Below are 22,237 nucleotides of genomic sequence, written 5' to 3' on the forward strand. Positions count from 1 at the left end.
CTAAGGCCTTGGGTATTACTCTGGCATTCTCATCCGCGTATCATCCACAGTCCAACGGAGCAGCGGAGAGGGCTAATCAACACTTGGAGCAATATTTGCGCCTGTTTGTCAATAACCACCAGGACAATTGGGTTAATCTGCTACCCTTCGCTGAATTTGCCCGCAACAACTCCGTACAGGAGTCCACAGGAGTATCGTCATTTTTCTGTTTGTATGGTCTGCATCCACAGTCCTTTCCCGGAACGTTCCCCGCCTCGGCGGTTCCAGAATTACAGGAGAGATTGGCTACCATACGGTCCACGTGGTCTTCAGTATTAGAGGCGCTGCAACAGGCAGGCAGGCGTCAGGAACATCAGGCAAACAAGAGACGCTCCAGTGCTCCTGCGTACTTACCTGGAGAGAGGGTCTGGTTGTCTACCTGGTATCTCAAACTCGGGGTTCCTTCCATGAAGTTGGCTCCACGTTTTATTGGTCCTTTTCCTATTGTTCGTCGGATCAATCCAGTAGCCTACGAACTTCTCTTACCTCGTACCCTTCGGATTCCTCGAGTCTTCCATGTTTCGCTCCTGAAGCCTCTGGTGTGCAATCGATTTACTGCTACAAGACCTACTGTTGCGGGGACTTCTGGTGCAGATCCACCTCGGCGTTGTCCTCAGACGATTCTGGCCACTCGCAGACAACAGGGGAGCGTGCAATATTTGATCCACTGGAGAGGTCTTGGTCCAGAGAGTCGTTCCTGGGTACCCGCGGCTCGTCTCAACGCTCCTCGTCTGGTACGGGTCTTCCTCGCCAGGAGACGGGTTGGCCTTGCCAAGGGTCGTCCGGTGGCCGCCCCTTCGAGGGGGGGTACTGTCACATACCTGGTCCGGCAGCCGCCGAGAAGAAGGGGGAGACCTCCCACCGTGCCGCGGCAACCGCAGCCGCCACGGAGAAGAGGGAGACCCCCCACCGTACCGCAGCAGCTGCAACCGCCGCGGAAAAGAGGGAGACCTCCCGCCTCTACACGGCAGCCGCCGCGGAAGAGGGGGAGACCTCCCGCCTTGCCGCGGGAGCCGCAACCGCCGCGAGGAAGAGGGAGACCTCCCGCCTCTCCGAGACAGCCTCAGCCGCCGCGAGGGAGGGGAAGACCTCGCGGCTCCACGCGTCGGTCGTCCTGTGTTGGAGCCAGGTCCGGTCCTGCTGCGTGCACGCGGTCCGCTGCACGCCACCTAGTGGCGCCAGTCGGTACTACGGCTCTTTTTAGATTTTTACGTTCTGCCAATCCCAAGATGGCCGCGAACCGGAAGTGACGTAACGGCACTTTGATTTTTTGGCGGGAATTCAGTAATTGATGCCTGGACTTCCTCTGCTTATTTAAGAGCCTCAGAAACACTCCAGCCTTGCCTTCTGATGGTTGTACCTATCTCGTATAGTGTCTGCTCAGTACGCGTTCCTGTTGATTTCCCGTTACCGACCCGGCTTGTTCCTGATTCTGATTCCTGGCGTTTGACTCTGGCTTTCCTCACGTTTATCCTGACTTCTGGCTTCCTGACCTCGGCTTACCCTGCTACGATCCTGACTTCTGGCTTCCTGACCTCGGCTTGCTCATTGGCTATTCTATACTGGACTCTGGTTCTCTGTCTATTGGACTTGCACACGCTGCTCTACCTGATTACAGGTTCTACCATACGCTGTGCGTGACAAATATATATATTTTTTTTACAATTTTGGTGTGTAACTTACTTTTATTAAAAGTGTGGGATTTTTTTTTTTATTTTTAAAGGTGAGGGAGGGGTCATTTTCGGTTTCGTTTAAGTGAACCCTGAATTTTCGGTTTTGGTCCAGAATTTTCATTTTAGTGCATCCCTAAAATAAATAGAACTATTTCATTTTTAGTTATCCAGAATCCTGAATTTGTAGTCATAAAACTTTGTAGGCCCAGAAATCAGTGAGAGGAAAAGTAAAGGTTTTGTGTCATTTACTTTATTTTAATCTGCATATCTTATTAAAGGCCATATTTTCTCACAGTGAAAAATGAGTGCGGCCCTCGCACGTATACAATTCTGATTAAGTGGCTCACTGCAGAAAAAACTTGGATACCCCTGAACTATGGCAATATATATTAAATCAAATATTATCAGATTCGAGCTCTACAAAGTGTGTATGTGGTATGAATGTAGATGCCTTTTCCTTTTTTTTTTTTTCTTCTCTTTGATGTGTTAGGCTTGGGGATAAAACATTGAATATCTTATCTAAAACTTTGTAATTGTTATGATGAGCGAACCTACTACAGATACCATGCTTTTCTTGAAGATATATATAAGTGAACATATTAATACTATTCCAAGGTTTTCAATTATCTGTACTATTGTTCTGTAATCATGTTTTATTATTTAATTTAAAAAAAAAAGCTGTCCAATGCAATTTACCCCATCAAACCATATATTTTTGAAAACTAGGCACCCCAAGGTATTTCAAATACTGGTATTTTAATCCTTTCCATGCACTAATTCTATTACCACCCTTTGTCAAACTTTGTGTTAGTGATTTATTTTGTGTTTTTATCACAAAAAAATGCACTTCAGGTATGGACTTACAGCTCCAGGTATATGCCACTGTCAAACAACACCCCAATATGTGTTCAGCAACATCTTTTGAGTATCAGTGATACCCCCCCATGCATGGGTTTGTCAGGTTGTTTGGGAGGTAAAATGCCACATTTAGGAAGCGTGCATTTTTAACTTGGAACTTTGACATCTGGTCTTACTGCCCCCTTGTCCTAATAGGGCCATCTTCGAAGCCCCATCAAACCATATGTTTTTGAAAACTGGACACCTCAGGGTATTTCAAATGGTAGTATTTTAACCCTTTCCATGCACTAATTTTACTACCAGCCTTTGTCAAAATTTGTAATAGTGATTTTTTTTGTCACACAAATTTTAGGTCTGAATTTACAGCTCACTGGTACAACACCCCAGTATGTGTTCAGCAACATCTTTTGATTACAGTGATACCCCATATGCATGGGTTTGTATGGTGTTTGGGGGCTAAAAGGCCATATTTGGGAAGTGCGCTTTTTTCCCATTTTGGTCAGTCTGTGCCTATGCCTTATCTTTGAACCTGGCCACTCCAATTTACCACATCAAACCATTAATTTTTTTTATAAATTAGACGCTCCTTGGGTATTTGAAATGCTTTTATTTTAACTCTTTCCATGTCAAGAGTCTTGGGAAGATACAGCGCTAATTTTAGCACTTGCTCATAATAATAAACTTTCTTTTTTTATTTTATTCTTTTTGGACTTTATTTTTACATTTTGCTGGAACTGGATGGTTCCTCTGATGGTGACATCACTACATAATTATTTTTAAATGTTACCACAATTTATATATTTATTTTTTTTTAGCAATTTTTTCCATATTTTTTTAAATTATTTTTTAAATATTTTACTAATCACATTGGCATTAGAAAGCTCAGCTCGATTGACTTGCATGGTTGAATGCAGTACCTGTATTCAACCTGCAAGGGGAGCCAGAGTTCTTAAGAGGGTCTGGCAAACTTTCACAATGACTTTATTTTTTTAAAGGACACGCCGCCATCTTCCGAGTGGCAAAGTGGCGGTTGTGGTGCATCCTAGGGTGGGAGATCATCAGTGGCGTCGCTACAGGGGGGCAAGGTTATTCCTTGCCCCCCCTGTTGCCCCCCCGCCGAATTTGAAACCCCCCAGGACAGTCCTTGACTGCTAACGACGGCATGGTGCCGTCGCTAGCAGTCCCAGTCAGGTGCTAACAACGGCACCATGCCGTCACTAGCACTATCTTACATTGATGGAGGTCTGTGGACCTCCATCACCACCTACCCCGGCGATCTGCCCCTCACACTGAAGGGCATCACCGGGGCCACCCGATCTGCCCGGTGACGTCTCGCGCAATTACGCGATGACGTCACCGCGCAACTTTATTAACAACTGACAATTGTCAGTTAAAGAGGTATGGGGGCATGCTGCTTAGATGCCTGTATCTCAGGCATCTAAGCAGTTACATACCCCCAACATATACCATTGGAAAGGTAATCGCCTCACCTTTCCAACGGTATATAGATTGTAAAAAAAGAATAAAAAATATTACTTTAAAAAAAATAAAAATGTAAAAAAAATGATTTGGGGGTCTCTTAAGGCAGATAAAAAAAGATCAAAATTGCCTAGAGACCCCCAAATTAAATTATTTAAACATAAAGTAGTTTAACTTAAAAAAAAAAAAAAAGTTTACGTATTCTAGCTAAATGATCACTGTGGTAGCCAATGTTACCACAGCGATCATATAGCTATAAAAAGTCACATTCCCTTTTTAAAAATGGCCGATACTAATTTTTAATCCTATGATCCCTTTGATCATGGGGTTAAATTTAGCCAACGGTAGAGGGAGGCAATTTTTGAAATCCTGATGAACTGCAAATATTATTAAAATCAGCCATTTAGCCTGTGCGGTACGTGAGTAACCATATCATCCCTGGAGCGCCTTGCATTACTGCTCACGTAGGAAGTTAAATTATGGCACAAAAAGTACACATTTGCAAAAACCACATCCCTTGGCGCATAAAATGAGGGGCTGCATGTGTTTCTAGTACAAACCTGGAGTGAGCAAGACACAAATGAACATGTCGCTATAGTTAGAAAAAACATATTTTCAAGCCAAAGCGGCATATTCCATCATTATTTGTGCACTCAACTTTTGTCCTAGAAATACACGTAGCCCCTCATTTGAAGCTCCAAGGGATGTAGTTTCTTAACATGGATGAATTGTCTGAATGAGGGAGAGCATGAGTTAATATGTGGATGATTTGTCTGAATGAGGGAGAGCATGAGTTAATGTGATTGTGTGTATCATAGATGTATAATTGTGGAAGGGCAAAGATGGCACTAGCAGGATGTTTGAGCCTTGGGGAACAGGATGGCACAGGCAGGGTGTATATGGGGAAAAAGATAGCAAATCTTATGTGTGTTATCTGGGTGCTGGCCAGGTTCTATGTGGGCAGCGTGGTTGGGGTGTGCAACCTGTGATCTATGCCTGTAATTTAGGGGTTTTAAATATACCTTTAATGCTGTGTTTTTATGTGAATTCCAATTGATCTGTACCTGCAAAGCTTGGTTTGTGTGTTCTTCTGTAGATCCATATCTGCTATACTATGTTTCCATACATTATTTATGTATACCTGCAAATACAGGGTTTGTATGTCTTGTTCAGTTGATTAATACCTGCAATGCTGTTTCCATGTATTGATTTGATCTATACCTGCAATGCTACATTTCATATATTATTGTATACCTGCAAATACAGGATTTGTATGTCTGATTCTGTTTATTTGATATATACCTTCAGTGCTGAGATCACAAGTGAATTTCAATTGATCTATACATGCAAAGATGGGTTTGTGTGTTAATGTGTTGATCTATGCCTGCTATCGGCAGCAGGGTCTAATATTTATATATATTTATATTTATATATATATATATATATATATATATATATATCGGCAGCAGGGACTAATATTAGGCCCTGAAATCATTTAGTGGAAAAGTTAAGGTATTGTGTTGTTTAAAGGATTTCAAGGATTAGTCGTACTAAATGGTGGCTTCAGGCTTCCCATGCTGAATGATCAAGTATTGTATTGTCCAATAACAAAAGTATCATTCCATAGCACATTACTTTTGGCAATATATATATATATATATATATATATATGTGTGTGTGTGTGTTTTTTCAGTGGTATGATTTAATGGTGGAAATTATTAATGCCCCCCCAGTTTGACTGTGGTATCTTGTGTGCCCCCCCTATATATTGTTTCTAGAGTCGCCACTGGAGATCATTGATCGCCTCCTAAACTCTTTTAAAAAGGGCATACAGTGTATGGCGGACATTGGCTGTCGGGGAGGGGCCAGAAATGGCTCCTGATGCCGAGCTCGGTGTTGCTGAATTCCTCGACACAGTTTAAGCGAAGAAAGTGATTGTAGATCACTTTCTCAGAATGTTTAATGAAATGACGTGCCAGGGACATCATTGGTTGTTACCTGACCGTTTTTTGTGTGACGTGCCTGGCCCATCATTGGACGTTAAGGGATTAAACCACAGAGACTGATGATCACTAGATCCTAAACTTTAACCTACAGTAGTGTCCGTCAACAAATCTCCCATTTGTGAGCACTGAATCTAATATGGCCTCCTTATGAGTTGGCTCCTCAACATTTTGTGGGGATTTTTTGTTAGTTTTTTTTATTGCAAATTTTTATAAATTACAGATCTAGGTAAAGTTTTCATGATATCCCAAATTTGTTTATATATATATATATTATATTATTGACCTCTCAATCGAAAAACCTAATTCCATACTCTTTTGATATTGAAATTGTGTGACTACCTCTTCTCAACTTCATGTTTTAAAGATCCTCTAAATTGTAAGCTCATTTGAGCAGGGCCCTCCTCATCTGTTCTCTGTAAGTCAATTTGTTTTGTTACGTACTACTTGTTATGTCCTGTCTACCCATTGTACGGCGCTACGGAATTTGATGGCGCTATATAAAACAATAAATAATAATCCCAACAGGGAGTTTTGAATATCTGCACTCCTGGCACAACCAGCTGCTTCGGTTTTCCAGTTCACATCACAAACATTAGTCACCCATGATTATAACTTTCACGTCATTTTAGAAGTTTCCTCAATTGGTAGATAACCTAGCTCTTCTACTTGCCCAGGGGGTCTTTAAATCATGAGTTACTGTACGTTTACCAAATTGTAATGTAACCCAAACTGACTATGTTCTTTTTCACATTACTGGCATAAAGATACAAAATATTTATTTTCTTAAAACAAGTGCCCCTTACCACCTTAAGTCAATAATATAAAAAAATTGATAATATAGGGTAATACGTAAAGCATCAATGTTGTCCTCTCGAACATAAACAAATATGTGTGTGGGGTATGACTATTGTGACAGAATGACCTGTCATACAGGGCCCCAAGGTACTCCATTGTTTAATTAATCCCATCAATAGGATTGCTGTCAGGGGATTAAAGGTTGGGTTGTCTACATGCACCTATTAACCAATGTTAATTTATGTTAATGAAGTTCTGTGGATATATGTTGTTTTATTCCTGCTGTACTCAATTCAAGGTAGTTGTGTCTACTTATTGGGTACACATAGCAGGGTTCCAAGATGTGCATGCTGACTGGTGCTGGAAGTGATTCCGGGGACAACAGGAGGATACATCTGGGTGATCTCTGGGAGTTACTACAGCTCTCTTGGTCAACCCGTTACAACTATAATCAGTAGATGTTGCTGAGCATAAATTGGGTCATTGTTCAGCCGTGGTGCTTACAACCTCCATCTTACAACCATCCTGGTGCCATGTGTCCAGGTAAGCAATGCACACTCAGCTATCAACGTGATGTAAAGGAAAACATGATTCATCAGTTTAGGCCACCTTCTTCTATTGCTATGGCCGAGTTTTTATGCTCATGTGCCCATTGTAGTTTCTTTCAGGAGTGGACACCCTGACCATGGGCAACGAACTGTGATGCACTTTGTGTTCTGACACTTTTCTATCAGAACCAGCATTAACTTTTTAAACTACAGTAGCTTGTTGGATTTGACCACATGGGCCATCCTGCGCCTCCCCACATGCATCACAGCTTCTCCTTCCTTGGACCACTTTTGATATGTACTGACCACTGCAGACCATGAACTCCCCCAAAAGAGTGGTAGTTTTGGAGATGCTTTCAACCAGTCGTATAGCCATCTCAATTTGCCCACTTATCCTGCTTCTAACACATCAAATTAGAGGACAAAAGTGTTATTCACTATTCAGTAAGAGGATGCATTGCATTCCCCATTTATTTCAGTGTGTACCATTGAGTTGAATGTAGGATCCTCTAAATATTGCTAGCACATGGAATTATACGTATAAACTATTGTTCAACCAGTGGCCTTTCTAGAATTATCTGACATAGTGCAGAATGGATTTTTTTTATTGTTTTTTATTATTCCCTAGAATAAAGATGAGGACATGGAGATTTACTGTATTGGCCCGATTACAGGCCGCACATTTTTAAATCGGGGTCTAGTGCAAGGATGCGCAGTTGGTATCGCCCGATGCCCAGGACACGCAGCTTCGGGTGCTGGGCAGGTTTTTCTTTTGCATTTAACGTTGCTGCGGGTAAGCAGCAGGGTTAGCATCCAGCTTCCTGCCGCAAGGGGCCTGGATCCTCCTCTCTGGCAGCCGGTGGATGTCTGCATGATGTAGACAACCCCCACTGCTGCTGGCACTTCCACCGGCTGCACCCACTAGACACCAGGAAGTCTGGGGCATGGAGAAAAGTCTGGGGAGGCAGAGTAGCATATACAAGTGTGGGGGGGGGGGGGGGGTTAGTGGCATATCTATATGTAAGGTACCTTAAAATGGCTTTTGTTTTTTTTCCCGTATCTCTGTATGTAACATATGCTAACTGCATAATAGATACCAAAAGTGTTAATACATGTATTCCTGTTCATTAGATAAAATACTGTGTTTTACTATTCCACTGTGTTATTTAATTTTTTTATAAATTTTTTCTTTAAAATAGCACCAAATTTTAAGGGTGCATCTAAAAAGGAGAGATGACCCCTCAACAGTTCATTGCCAAAGGCGTGGCCAGTGATTTTTACCTAACGTATAACTGGATGGATACCATCAACCGTATCACAAGAACTTAGGAGGTAAGGAGATATGTAGAGTGTGTTATTTATTAACCCCATGCGTTCCTTAGGGATTTGGAATGTTCCACTCCCCTATAAATTCTGTTTCATTTATACACATAACATTAACTATTTACAGCAGTGTGTTGTCTCCATCTTTCTTTGGTTTTATAATACAGTAATAGTGGTAATGTATTAGTGTAACATTTTCTTTCACACAAGTAAGCATTTCTTGTATTAAACTGGGCCTATATCTACAGTGGCTCATTACAATAAGAGAAGAGTAAAGGATGAGGCACTTCCACCATTTGATTTCCAGAAATGGGCGAACTATTACATACCAGTTACACAAACGGAAATTGCAAAACACAGCTACAGATATGCAGAAGGTGCTTTTTGTGGTTATGCATCAAATATAGGAAAATACTTGCTACTCTCCACATTGTTTGAAGAACTGGTGTTAAGGATAGTGGCTGGGATTGGAGTAAGGGTGCACTTGCAAGCCATATTTAGAGTTACATAACTTTATTTAGAATGCTGAACTATAAAATATAGGTTTTCTGGGGAAAGCGACAGAGGTGTGTTTCAACCTTCAAAACATGTTTTAGAAGGAAGTAAAAAAAAAAAGATTCAGCGTCACAAAAGTTTGTAAAGACAGGCAAATAAAGAGGATTGAGGAACATTATGAGCACTTTTGAGCATAAGACATTGTTCAAAATGTAGTTTGAATATAATAATTAAAAATCAAGATTTTTATTTTTGTATAGTCCAAGACTATAAACAACATGATCCCTAACAGTATAGATGTTTTACTGTTATACAAAATACAAGGAGTCATGTTAATATATATTAAACCACCATAGACACATAAAAGCATTTGTTCCTACTGATTTCTCAGTTTTAAACTTCAGTCCCAGGAGGGGCAAATTTGCAAATGTTTGGTCCATTATCAATGGTGATTTTCAGAAGTAGGAAGTATTCTATGAACGTGTGTATTTGCCCCAGATATGCAGCATGAAGACAGATGCAATGAAGAGAAGACTCATCACCAAAACAGGAACTGGTCCACTGCGAACGAAGAGAACAAATACAGATTGTTATTATGAAAGTTAAAAATGTTTAATACCAAGTAACATTGAGCGATCCTTCCTTCTTGGACTTCTCATTAAACATTTTCCCTGGAAGCATCTACTGGATCCATATGCATGCAGTAAAAGGCAAAGGGGTCCACACAAAATTGAATTCATTATGCATTAAAAAGAAGTGAAGAGATTGTCTGTCACCTACTACCGACTGGTTTATCTATGGTTACTATGATTACGGAATTAATAGACTTATTACATAGTTACAAGCCTAACAACCACAAAATAATTCAGTAACAGACAGTTAAATCAAACCAGATGGTAATGTTATTGCCAACTTTCTAAAAGATTTTCCTTATATAAATACTAAGGACTCTCAATAGCAAGTTATATGTAATTATTTGTATTTTTAGATTTTCTTTCAAGGCTAACACTTTCAGAGGTGAAAGTCACCTCTGAAAGTGTTAGCCTTGAAAAGAAATTTTTTAATGCTGCAACGAACGTTCATATACACTACAGTGAGCCACCAAACTCTTCATAGAATAGTGGAGAAGTGTTTTCACAACTAAATAAGACCTCAACTAAATAATACAGCTGTAGGAATTCATAGAAATATGACCAAGCCGGTAACTGCAGGAGTTCAGAAACTTACACTTTAAGTCCCGGTGAATCTTCAGTGTAAAACCGCCACATGCCTCCCGTACCTGCTGATGTAGTACGCCCTGCACTCCTTGTACTGCTACTTGCAGTTTTTCTTTAAAAACAAATTTTAGATGTAACTACAACATACATGCAAAAATACAGACATAACATACAAATAATATGAACAACATGGGACCTACTGGTAGTTCCCTTTACTGCATCCTTATTATATAGGGCTATCATATTATGCAGCGCTGCACAATGCTTATGAACCACCCTGATGATTTTTTCATCATTTGCCACACAGTTGGTAAAAGTGGCCCAAAAGTTAGCCAGAGGAGCAATCTGCTTCCCTTGCCGGCTAAAGTCTTTATCAAGCATCTATATATATTGTATAAATAAAACAAATTTTAATGATATTGTAACTATATGGATACCTGGAGCAGCCTCTCCCCCAGGATGTATCATCACAGATATGCAAGGGAAAATTTTCATCTGACCACACTAAATGCACTTCTAGCATACCTTTGCCTTACTGTAGACCCTGCAGACCTTGGTGCAACTGCTTTACTTGGGGATCGACTGGATGCACCAACATTGGTAGCGCTTGCTGCAGGACCAGGCTAAAATGGAAAACCGAAAACAAAAATTCATAACTATGACAAGATATATTTAGCGCACTGTAAGCTCAAAAAATTTATTACAGTCATATAGAATCCATTTTTACTGATGCCTTTAACATAATTTCAAAATAACCACATTACAGAACACCAAGTGAATAATTTGAAACGAGAAGCAGGTTGAACACCTGACCATTTCAAGTAATTTATATAATGACCCCATCCAAACAAAAAAGGTTGGATGAAGCCGAGGCATATACAATTTAAGGATAATCTGTATACCGCAAAGTGCTTTACTTTTAATAATACTTAAATGCACAAGTATGGACAAAGAGCTATCAAATGCAGATATGCAGCTAAACTAGTTGTCCTAAATATTGTGCATTTATGGCTTTCATTTTCTACCCAAAATACTCAATACGTACTTTGCTGGGTGAAATCAATGAAAACTGGACTAAAACTTAAAGTTTTAAACAGCTTTTGCACAAATTAGTACATCCCTAAAGAGTAAGCTTGCGAGCTGGCCCTCTCTACCTAATGCATTGGGTTGTCTTATTGTAAAAAGCGCTGTGTACATTGCCGGCACTACATAAATAAAAGAAAGTTAATAAGAATCTTGAATTCTGACACAATATAGTCTTGTAATGTCAGCTACTTAAAGTACAGGTAGGTAGTACTTGAACATCCATAATATGGCATAAAATCTGCAGACAAATGGAATATGCATAATATATAATAGAACTCCAAATTCACTCACAGTACTATATACAAGATATTTAACTAAAATGATATCAAGTTAATATGTTGAACCCCTTGCAACTACCCTCCACTTTAATTGAAACGTTACACAGAAAACCCAATATATAAAACAGCCACGTGTACAACCAAATTCGAAATACGTACTATTAAGCACGGGAAGTATATTTTGCCGTTTCCTTAGTAAGTTATTTGGTAAAACTCTGTATAGGCAAAGAGAAATCCCCATTTCCGAAAGAAATACATTGGGTATTGTGAAACACTGTTCTATTAAGCAAACCCTCTAAATTACTTATTAAACAATATAAGCCGAAGTGTGTTTTCCGACATACACCCATTATTAATAAGAAAGCGCTAACGAGGAACCAGCGACTTACCATTTTCTTAGTTGAAGATGAACCTCTGCCTTCGTTTACCTACCGCGACAATCTGAGTGGAAAAAGGAAAGCAGACGGCGTTACGGCGAACCGAAGACCGTAAAAACACGTAATCAACCTTACTCTCCAATCACAGCTCTTACTATTCATGACTTCCTTTTCCTCTACACGGGGTCCTTTCCTACTGTAACTATAGGACACGTCAGTGGGTTAACCAGAAACTGCCTGTACACTGTGCAAAGCGCCACCAACAGGTTCGGGGGTGGGTTTTTTAAGAATAGCGCATGAAAAAGACAGGCAAATGCAGTAGGCAGCTAAATATATGTATGTGCTGATGTGTCTAGCGCTTACAGGCTTGTTGTCTTGTTTCGTCAGAAATTAAGCACACTGCTGGCAACAGATAATAAGTGCGAAGAAAATGCAATAAGTAAAACGAATGTTGAGTACCAAACGTACAAATGTAAAGCTTGATTTGGCTGCAAAAAAAGGCCGCGAACGGTTCTAATCACGTGATTGTTCTCCTTTACTAGAAACGTCATCAGTGTTTGATCATATTGTATATATGATGTCGTCATTTTACAAAGGTCTATATGCCCGAAGGTTTTAGGCCGCGCAAAGGAGGTGCGGCGTAAGATCTGAAAGTCTTTCATTATAGCGTTAGGCAGTCGCAGCGCCCGGCAGTATGGAGCCTTTCGTGTTGTTTGTGCACCCGGATCTCGGAATCGGAGGAGCAGAGAGGCTGGTTGTGGATGCAGCTCTAGCGCTTAAATCTCGCGGTTGTCACGTTCAAGTGTGGACTACCCATTACGATCCCAACCACTGTTTTTCCGAAACTAAGGATTCCGGTATTCCTATTCGGTGTTGTGGAGACTGGCTTCCCCGGAGCCTTTTTGGTAGATGTCATGCCCTGTGTGCCTATGTTCGGATGATATTCCTGGCTTTGTATATAATATTTCTTAGTGGCGAGAGATTCGATGTCGTATTTTGCGACCAGGTGAAGTACTGATATTCTATTCGAAGTTCATTCATTTCAGCATAAAAACACTTGCACTCCTTGTTACTGTTGCTTTTCTGCTTCTGGGCACAGGAATATGATAAATGTTTATTCCCTCTAGCATAGCTTTTTCATCCTTTTGAAAATCAAAGCTTCGTCAGTCTCCTATAATTTCTTATGCCCTCAACCTCAGCAAGTTGGGGGTACCACTCTTACATCATTTCCACATAACACACAGGAAAGGCGAAAAATACCCTAACCCGACATATATTCATTCACTAGTCCCGACTTGGAAACCACCTTACGTGCCTAGGTTTTTCATCTATTTTGTAGGGTATAGAGCAAATATTACAAATGATGCATCACCTTTTTCAGACTCCATATTTGTCCTTCAAATTTAGCATAGTGGGAATCTAACTTCAATAGTAGTCAGAGATCCCAAATCCATGCCATTTATACAGTATGTGCGAAGTACATTCTTGGCTCCAAGGTCCCCTAAAGGGGACGTACTAAACAACATGTTGGGATGATGGGATGATTGGCTGCAATGCTCATCACTATCATTAGGTGTCAGTACACTTTTTACACTCATACATGGTAAATCAAGGTGTGTTCTTGATAATAAGTTGCAAAAAGTTACTTGCTGAACTATATACAGTTTTATAAAGGAATCAAAGTAAATTCTATAGAAATAATAGAAAAATGTTATTTAATCAAAATATTGATTTAATATGATACATGTATGTGCAAACACCATATTTTATCTGTTTTGATTGGCACTATCTGGGAATATATTTTTTAAACATAGGGATTATGGGTGGAATATTATAGTAACACATGCTAAGTAACATACTTGACCTGTTTCTGATAAGAATATGGCTATAGTTATTTTTCTACATGGGGGTTATGGGTGCAATATCATGGTTACACATGCCAAGGAACATATTTGACCTGTTTCTGACAAGAATATGGGTATAATATTTTTTTTACATAGGAATTATAATTATTATATATTAGGGCTGCAACTAACAATTATTTTAATAATCGATTAGTTGGCCGATTATTTTTTCGATTAATCGGATAAAAAAATGCAATTTTTTTCAATTTAAAATAATGTAATAAAAAACGTACAATTTACACTTTCATCTCTTTATTGCAATGGCCTCTCTCTTGCTCTCTCTATTCACCTTCTTATTTTACTGACATAATAATAAAAGCTACAAGAACCCAAACACTGTGTTTCTCAAACTAGGTTTTAATGCAAAGTTATTAGTAAATATTAATTCATATGTTAACTATTTTTCATATTTAATAAAAACTATGAGAATAAAGCCCCCGGTTATGCACATCTGACCCCCAGCTTGCCACTCTGCCCCCATATATGCCTTATACCTCTTATATGCCAGATTCCACTGTGCCCCCTGATATGCCACTGTGCCCCTGATATGCCTTATACTCCTTATATGCCAGTGATATGCAACTGAGCCCCCTGATATACCTTTTACCCCCAGATATGTTTTATGCCCCCCCTGATATGCCTAATATCGATATGCCTTATACCCCCTATATGCCACTGAGCCCCCTGATATACCTTTTACCCCCAGATATGTTTTATGCCCCCCTGATATGCCTAATATCGATATGCCTTATACCCCCTATATGCCCTGAAATTCATAATACCCCCCCATACACCACTATAACTCACCCATACACCACTCTGGCTCCTCCCCTTCCCATACACCACTCTGGCTCCTCCCCCTCCCATACACCACTCTGGCTCCTCCCCCTCCCATACTCCACTCTGCCTCCTCCCCCCCTCCCATACTCCACTCTGCCTCCTCCCCCCTCCCATAATCCACTCTGCCTCCTCCCCCCTCCCATACACCACTCTGCCTCCTCCCCCCTCCCATACACCACTCTGGCTCCTCCCTCTCACATACACCACTTTGGCTCCTCCCCCTCCCATACTCCACTTTGGCTCCTCCCCCTCCCATACTCCACTCTGCCTCCTCCCCCCTCCCATACTCCACTCTGCCTCCTGTCAGCAACGGAGGTTCACAAGACACCAGGGAGCCGGGTAGAGAGGCAGAGTGGCGTATGGGAGGGGGAGGAGGCAGAGTGGTGTGTGGGAGGGTGGCTCCCATACACCCCTCTGACTCCTCCCCCCTCCCATACACCGCTCTGCCTCTCTACCCGACTCTGTTACTGACAGGCACTTTCACTGCAGTTTCATAGAAGCCTCAGCGTAAGTGAAGGTAAGTAACGGAGGCTGTCTGTGCGATTCAGACCCCCACCGGCTGACAGAGAGGATGATTCTCTGTCAGCCGGTGGGGGTCTGCACGATGCGCACAGCCAGCCTCCGTTACTGCCCTTCACTTACGCTGAGGCTGCAGTGAAAGTGCCTGTCAGTAACGAGGCGGGAGAGAGGCAGAGTGATGTATGGGGGGGGGGGGTCAGAGGGGTGTATGGGAGGGGGGAGAGAGACGGAAGTGAGAGACCGGCCGGCAGTGAGGGGAATCCAGGTCCCCTGCAGCGTTGCGGGGGATCTGGGTTCTAGTATTATAATCCGATCTCTGTTTGAGGTCGGATTATATAAGGAGAGGAGTTTTTCAGAGCATTTGCTCTGAAAAAAACCTCTTTTTATAATCGATAAAAATCGATTCGATTAATCGATAATGAATATCGTTGACAACGATTTTCATTATCGATTATCGATTTTATCGATTAGTTGTTTCAGCCCTATTATATATTCCACTCATAATCCCCATGTTTAAAAAATATATTCCAAGATCGTTGTTCGCCTGCTAAACTGTAACGGGCGTCCGCCGCCATACAGTGTGTAGCAGATGTTGACGCCCCGGAGGCCACATTGCCTCCCAGATATGCCACATACCCCCCATATATGCCACTATGCCCCCCCCCAGATATGCCTTATACCAGGGCTCAACAAATCCCAGGCGCCATGGCGACTGAGAATTTTGTCCTGGCGCCTAGGTCAGGGGCGTCCAACGTGCGACCCGCCAGACTTCAGTGTGCAGCTCGCGTGAGCAAGGCCGGAATGGCCCTGCGCACAGTGCAGCACGGTGTGCAAGCCGGCCGCTTAATAAAATTTAAGCGGCCAGCGTGCACACACGGCAGTCTTACCACCTCATCTCGCAGCCGCACCACCTGAACTTTGGTATGCTGGCCCATGGACCGGCCCACCGGGTGGGCTGGCAGACCAATGTTCATGTGGTGCGGCCGTGAGGTGAAGTGGTAAGACCGCCGTGTGTGCACGCTGGGCGCTTTATTTTTATGAGACGGCTGGCTTGCACACACCGTGCTGCTGAGTGGCAGTGCCTCAGTGAGGCTCTTCATCCCGCCCCTTTCAAGACTTGATGCTCAAGGGGGCGGGGCTCACAGAAGAGTTCCTCGTGAGAGGATCGTCACGTCGGAGGAGAGCGGGGAAAAAAGAAAAGCGAAAATGTAAGTATTATAAAAAAAAAAAAAAAAAAATAGGGATTAGCAGAAAGTGGATCTATACTTAAGGGAGAGGGGGCAATTCCCTTGGGACATCGTTAATTTTTGTCATTGAAAATAAAACTTTGCTAGTTTAAAAAAAAAAAGTCCTGTCTCCTAACTTTTTTTTAGCTGGCTCCTAGATTCAAAATAAATTTGTCAAGCCCTGAATTAGTGCATGGAAAGGGTTTACATATCAGCATTTGAAATACCTTGAGGTGTCTAGTTTTCAAAAATATATGGTTTGATATATCGTTAAGGGGTTAAAACTTCCAGTCTGTTGTTCTAATTCAGTCATCATAACAGAGTGATCTCCAGCCTTGTCCATGTCAACACTTTCACCTGTCACTCACTGACATGTCAGCTGGTCCTTTAGGGGCAGGTCTGAAATGCAGTGGAAATGTTTTTTGGGATTAAGCTCCGTTTTATGGCAAAGAGGGACTTTGCAATTGACTTGCAATTCGTCTGATCACTCTTCATAACATTCTGGAGTATATGCAAATTGCCATCATCTAAACCGAGGCAGCAGACGTTGTGAAAACTAATATTTGGTTAATTCTCAAAAATTTTTGCCAGGACTGTAATGTCATGTCCTGACACTGGTATGCTAAGTCAGGCGCCAGGTCGCCATGGCGACTCAGAATTTTGTCCTGGCGCCTAGGTGTTTGTCAGCCTGTAACCGCGGGGTGCGCTGCTGCTGCTGTCTGCCTGCCCAGGAGTCTGGGCAGACAGCACAGCCACTCAGATCCCACCCCCGAGCCTGAGATCACTCCCACGGAGTGATTCTGTAGGCTGAAAACGCGGTTGCAGGAAAACCAGCAATCGCATTTTCAGCTGCCACAAGTGTGGGGACCAGCCCCAACACCCCCCTGCTGCCTGATCGCTCCAGGAGAGCGCAAGTAAAGCGTTAACCCTTTCAATTCCACAATTGTGTATAACACATTCGCGGCATTTTAGGGGTTAGTTCCCGTTTTGTACGGGGCTCTGCTGCTGGTGGTCTGCCTGGAAGCCCAGGCAGACCAGAAACCGCAAAAACGAGCCCCCACAAGCCCTTTGATTCCTGTAGGCATGGAAGCCTACAGCAGTCATCAGTGACTCTCTCCCCCCACCCCCCTGGAATGCAATGGCTGGTCTATAGACCAGCAATTGCATCCCAGCTGCCAGAGGCAGCTTCAGGGCCAGGGGGAGAGGGTTCTTCGGTCTCCTCATGAGTGTGGAGGCCAGCCCCAACACCACCCTGCTGCCTGGTCGCTCCATGAGAGCGACAGTGCAGCGTTAACCCCTTCAATTCCACAATTGTGTATAACACATTCATGGCATTGCAGGGGTTAACATTTGTCCCCACAAGGTTGTGGGGACTAAATATCAGTCAATTCTGTGCTCCAATGGAACATCAGCATTGAAAGCGTTAAAAAATAATAATAATTAAAAAAAAAAAAACAACAAAAACCAGCACTGACCTGAAAGTCCAGGGTGCTTCCAGGTCAAATGCTGTGAGTTTAGTAAGTGGGCTGATGATGATCAGATCACTCCTGACCAACTGTTAGTTTAAAAAAAAATCCACAACAAATTTGTCAAGCCCTGTGCTAAGTGATATGTAGTCTATCACGTTCAAAATGTATTAATTCATTTGCATTATCTTTTCTTCCCTGTAGGTGTCTGCCTGTATTCCATTCTTCAAACTGGCCAGAAATCCAAAGAAAGTTTTGTTTTATTGTCACTTTCCAGATCAGCTCCTTACTCAGAGGATATCGTTAATGAAAAGGATATATAGAAAGCCAGTTGATTGGCTAGAAGAAAAAACAACCGGCATGGCAGACTGCATTCTTGTCAATAGTCTTTTCACGGCTGATATCTTCAGAAAAACCTTTGCTTCGTTAGCTTGCATAGAGCCAGAGGTTCTCTATCCGTCAATAAATGTCAGCAAATTTGAATGTGACTTTTTTGAAGATCTGAGCAATATTGTTCCTGTGGAAAGAAATAATGTATTTCTTTCAATCAACAGATTTGAAAGAAAGAAAAATCTTGCTCTTGCGCTTGAAGCATTGTATGACCTACGAGACAGACTTAGCAAATCAGAATGGGAAAAAGTGCATCTGGTGTTAGCGGGAGGATATGATGAACGGATTTTAGAGAATGTTCAACATTATCAGGAGCTGAATGATCTTGCAACCAGATATGGAATTAGGGATCATGTTACATTTGTAAGATCTTTTTCGGATAAACAAAAAGTAAACCTCTTGAATAATTGCATATGTGTCCTATATACTCCAAGTAATGAACACTTTGGGATTGTTCCAATAGAGGCTATGTATATGCGCTGCCCTGTAATAGCTGTTAACTCCGGGGGCCCTCTGGAATCTATGGTGAATAACGTTACAGGATATCTTTGCCTACCTAAGGCCAAAGACTTTTCTTGTGCAATGGAAAGATTTGTTAAAAACCCTAGTCTTAAAGTTACAATGGGAAACTCAGGTCATGAAAGAGTAATGAAAACATTTTCTTTTGAGGCATTTTCAGCACATCTGTATCACCACATACGTAGGTTAGCAGAATGATGTGAACATTTCAAAATGGAGGGAGGAGCCAAATACTGTACCTAAAATACATATCATAAAGATATTATGATGGTCTATAAAAAAAAAAAAAAAAAAATGCTATAAAGTTAGTACACTGACCTTGTATAGATTGATATTTGCCTGAGCCAGCTGAGATTTGATGCGTTTGTATGTATAAATTGAGCATACTTTTGTGGTGGCAATCTATTTCTGTGCTGCAGTCACTAATTTGAATCAGGACTGGTGCTTCTCTATCTTCCTTAATGCAATCACTAATATTATCTAAAATAAACTATTTTTCAAAACCCACTCAAATTTTACAATCACACTTTTTTCCCCTTCTCCCTAACCCCTAATTAAATGTAAACGTTCAGTTGAAAGCCAATGTTTTTTTTCTTCTTTGAGCGTTATATACAGTGCTGTTACACAGTTAATCATTAAAGAACATTTATTTCATTGTGTTCCAGATTCAACTTAATAATAATATATTATATATAAAGCTTAATAAATATATCCTGGCATATATTTATTAAGCTTTATATATAATATATTATTATTAAGTTGAATCTTTTTCATTTGTTATACGTACCGGAATTATCACCTGGTGTAGAATTTCCATGTGTACCATGATCTGTATCAATTGCACCCGCTCCCTTGATTTGGTTTTGATTTGATTTGTATCAATTGCACCCGCTCCCTGTGTTGACTAATTATGGGTTAACGAGGGGGCGTGAGCATAGATCAATCTCCAGACAGTCATTTATATATAAGGTGCAGTAGCAGCAACATACATTTAAGCCATGATTAAGAACCGTAAGGTTTGAAACGCGTTTTTTCTCAAATCACTTGAGCACTTTTTATGTCTATCATGTTTTAACTGGTCTAATAAAATTTTGAATTTTTAAACCCTTATTTGTGGAGCTGGATCTTCTATCTAAATACTGTCTGTACTAGTAGGATTTTTGGTTTTGTAAATTGCAGGTTATCAGTGTTGAGGATTGAAAGTGCTTTTGAAAGCAAGCATCCTTTGTAATTTCATGGGATCTAGGCACTATCACAAAGTTACCTTAAAGTCTAGTTCTTTGATTGTACATGTAGCGAGAATGAGTATTTTGGAATAATGTCAACCAATCTTCATCCAAGATCTCCAGATGTAGATCTTCAGCCCATATCGCTTTGGATCTTGGGGCATGTAGATTAGCTATAATATGTGAGTAAAGTTGAGATATAAGTTGTGTCTGTCTCTTTTGCAGCATAAGACCTCTCAAATATTGTTGAATCAACAAAGTGTTTTAAGAGCTGTAAACCCAGAAAGAAGTAAGGTTCAAAATTAGTCTGTAGTGTCTCCACAAACCATATGCAACTGATATGTACCATATGTAGTGGAACTCTCGGGATCCACTGCAATAGTTTATATCAGACAGACTTTCTATATCTACTCAGGGCATGCACGTGCTTTGGGTGACTAGGCATAAACTGTATCGTATGCTCTGTGTCTAAATTGTCACCTTTTGGTCATATAATTTTTGTACTTTAGCATTGTGACATCTGTCAGATTAAACTAAACATTAATCCAGTCTCCGCCCCTCTGTGCTCTAACCAAACTCTACCTTCCGAAAAAGACGGAATAATCCACGTTACTTAATTGTTTTACTTAAATTGGGTTTTATACATTTTTGATCCGTTCAGTGTGGTACTAGGCTTTCCCAAGCAGGGCCGGTCTTAGGGGTGTGTGACCTGGACTTAAATTAAAACATTGTTTTTTGTTTGTTTGTTTTTTTTACTTTATTTAACATGGAGGATGTTAAATAAAGTTAAAACAACAACAAAAAAAAACCCAATGTTTTAATTTAAGTCCCGGGCAAGGGAACAGAGCGGTCGCTCGTGAAGTTTTCAGCAACCGCTCGGCACCCCTCACTCTCCGTGACTCTGTCGCGGTGCCAGCGTTTCATGCTGAGCGCCGGAATATGATGTCATATTCCGGCACTCAGCTGTGAAGCGCGCACCGTGGCAGAGCGGGAAGATGGCCGCCTCCCGCTCCAACCGCAGGACTCAACAAGGTAAGTAAGGATAATGAGAAGTAGGGAGAGGGGGTAGATAGTGAGGTCAGGGGGGGGCAGTGAGAAGGGGCAGATGGGGGGGCAGTGAGAAGAGGCAGAGGGGGGAGAGGCAGTGAGAAGGGGCAGAGGTGGTAGATAGTGAGAAGGGGGAGAGGGGATAGATAGTGAGAGGGGGTACACGGTGAGAGGTGGAAAGGCGGTGAGAGGGGGCAGCCATCAAGAAGGGGAGGGGTAGATGGGGAGAGGGTGTAGTATGAATGCGTACGAAAATGAATGAATTAATGTGTGGATGAGTTGTGTGAATGTGTACCAGAATTAATGAATTAATGTGTGGATGAGTTGTGTGAATGTGTACCAGAATTAATGAATTAATGTGTGGATGAATTGCTTGAATGATTTGTGAGACTGCATTAATGAATATGTGTAAATGATTTGTGTGAATGAGTGAGTAACTGTGTAAGTGTTTGTCTATCATGGATGTTTAAGTGATTTGGGGAAATGCAAAGATGGCACATGAAGGGTGGGCTTTTTGCCGACAAAGATGTCTTACACTGGGCTGTTAGGGGACAAAGTTGGCTCAGGCTGGGTTGTAATGTGTGTGTAATCTGGGTGCTGATCAGGTTCTATGTGGGCAATGTGGACACCAGGGCTGGCTTTGGGTGTGCCACCTATGATCTATGCCTGTAATTTAGGGGGTTATCTATACCGTTAATGCTGAGTTTATATGTGAATTCCAATTGATTTATACCTGCAAAGCTGGGTTTGTGTTATTCTGTTGATCTGTATCTGGTACACTCTGTTTCCATACATTATTATTGTATACCTAAAAATAGAGGGTTTGTATGTCTCATTCTTTTTTTTTTTTTATTAGATCTATACCTTCAACGCTGAGTTAACATGTGATTTTCAATTGATCTATACCTGCAAAGCTTGGTTTTTGT

At 41.4% G+C, this 22,237-nt stretch overlaps 2 protein-coding genes across 2 annotated transcripts; one reads left to right on the forward strand and one right to left on the reverse strand.

Annotated features, from left to right (window-relative positions):
- Positions 1-9,689: 9,689 nt before the first annotated feature.
- LOC149271730 (protein transport protein Sec61 subunit beta-like) lies at positions 9,690-12,235 on the reverse strand. Its single transcript, XM_089507166.1, has 4 exons — positions 12,187-12,235; positions 10,959-11,056; positions 10,444-10,545; positions 9,690-9,777 (listed from the first exon to the last, which is right to left on the reverse strand). Exons 1-4 carry the CDS (start codon positions 12,187-12,189, stop codon positions 9,690-9,692), a joined length of 291 nt encoding a protein of 96 aa, XP_089363292.1. The 5' UTR covers positions 12,190-12,235.
- Positions 12,236-12,868: 633 nt separating this feature from the next.
- LOC149271731 (alpha-1,3/1,6-mannosyltransferase ALG2-like) lies at positions 12,869-19,236 on the forward strand. Its single transcript, XM_089507167.1, has 2 exons — positions 12,869-13,180; positions 18,334-19,236. The coding sequence occupies exons 1-2, from the start codon at positions 12,869-12,871 to the stop codon at positions 19,234-19,236; spliced, it is 1,215 nt and encodes a 404-aa protein (XP_089363293.1).
- The last annotated feature ends 3,001 nt before the right edge of the window (positions 19,237-22,237 follow it).

This window comes from Sceloporus occidentalis, unplaced genomic scaffold (genome assembly GCF_023333645.1).
Source record: "Sceloporus occidentalis isolate IW3139 unplaced genomic scaffold, rSceOcc1.0.p SCAF_467, whole genome shotgun sequence".
In the NCBI taxonomy this organism is placed as follows: Eukaryota; Metazoa; Chordata; class Lepidosauria; order Squamata; family Phrynosomatidae; genus Sceloporus; species Sceloporus occidentalis.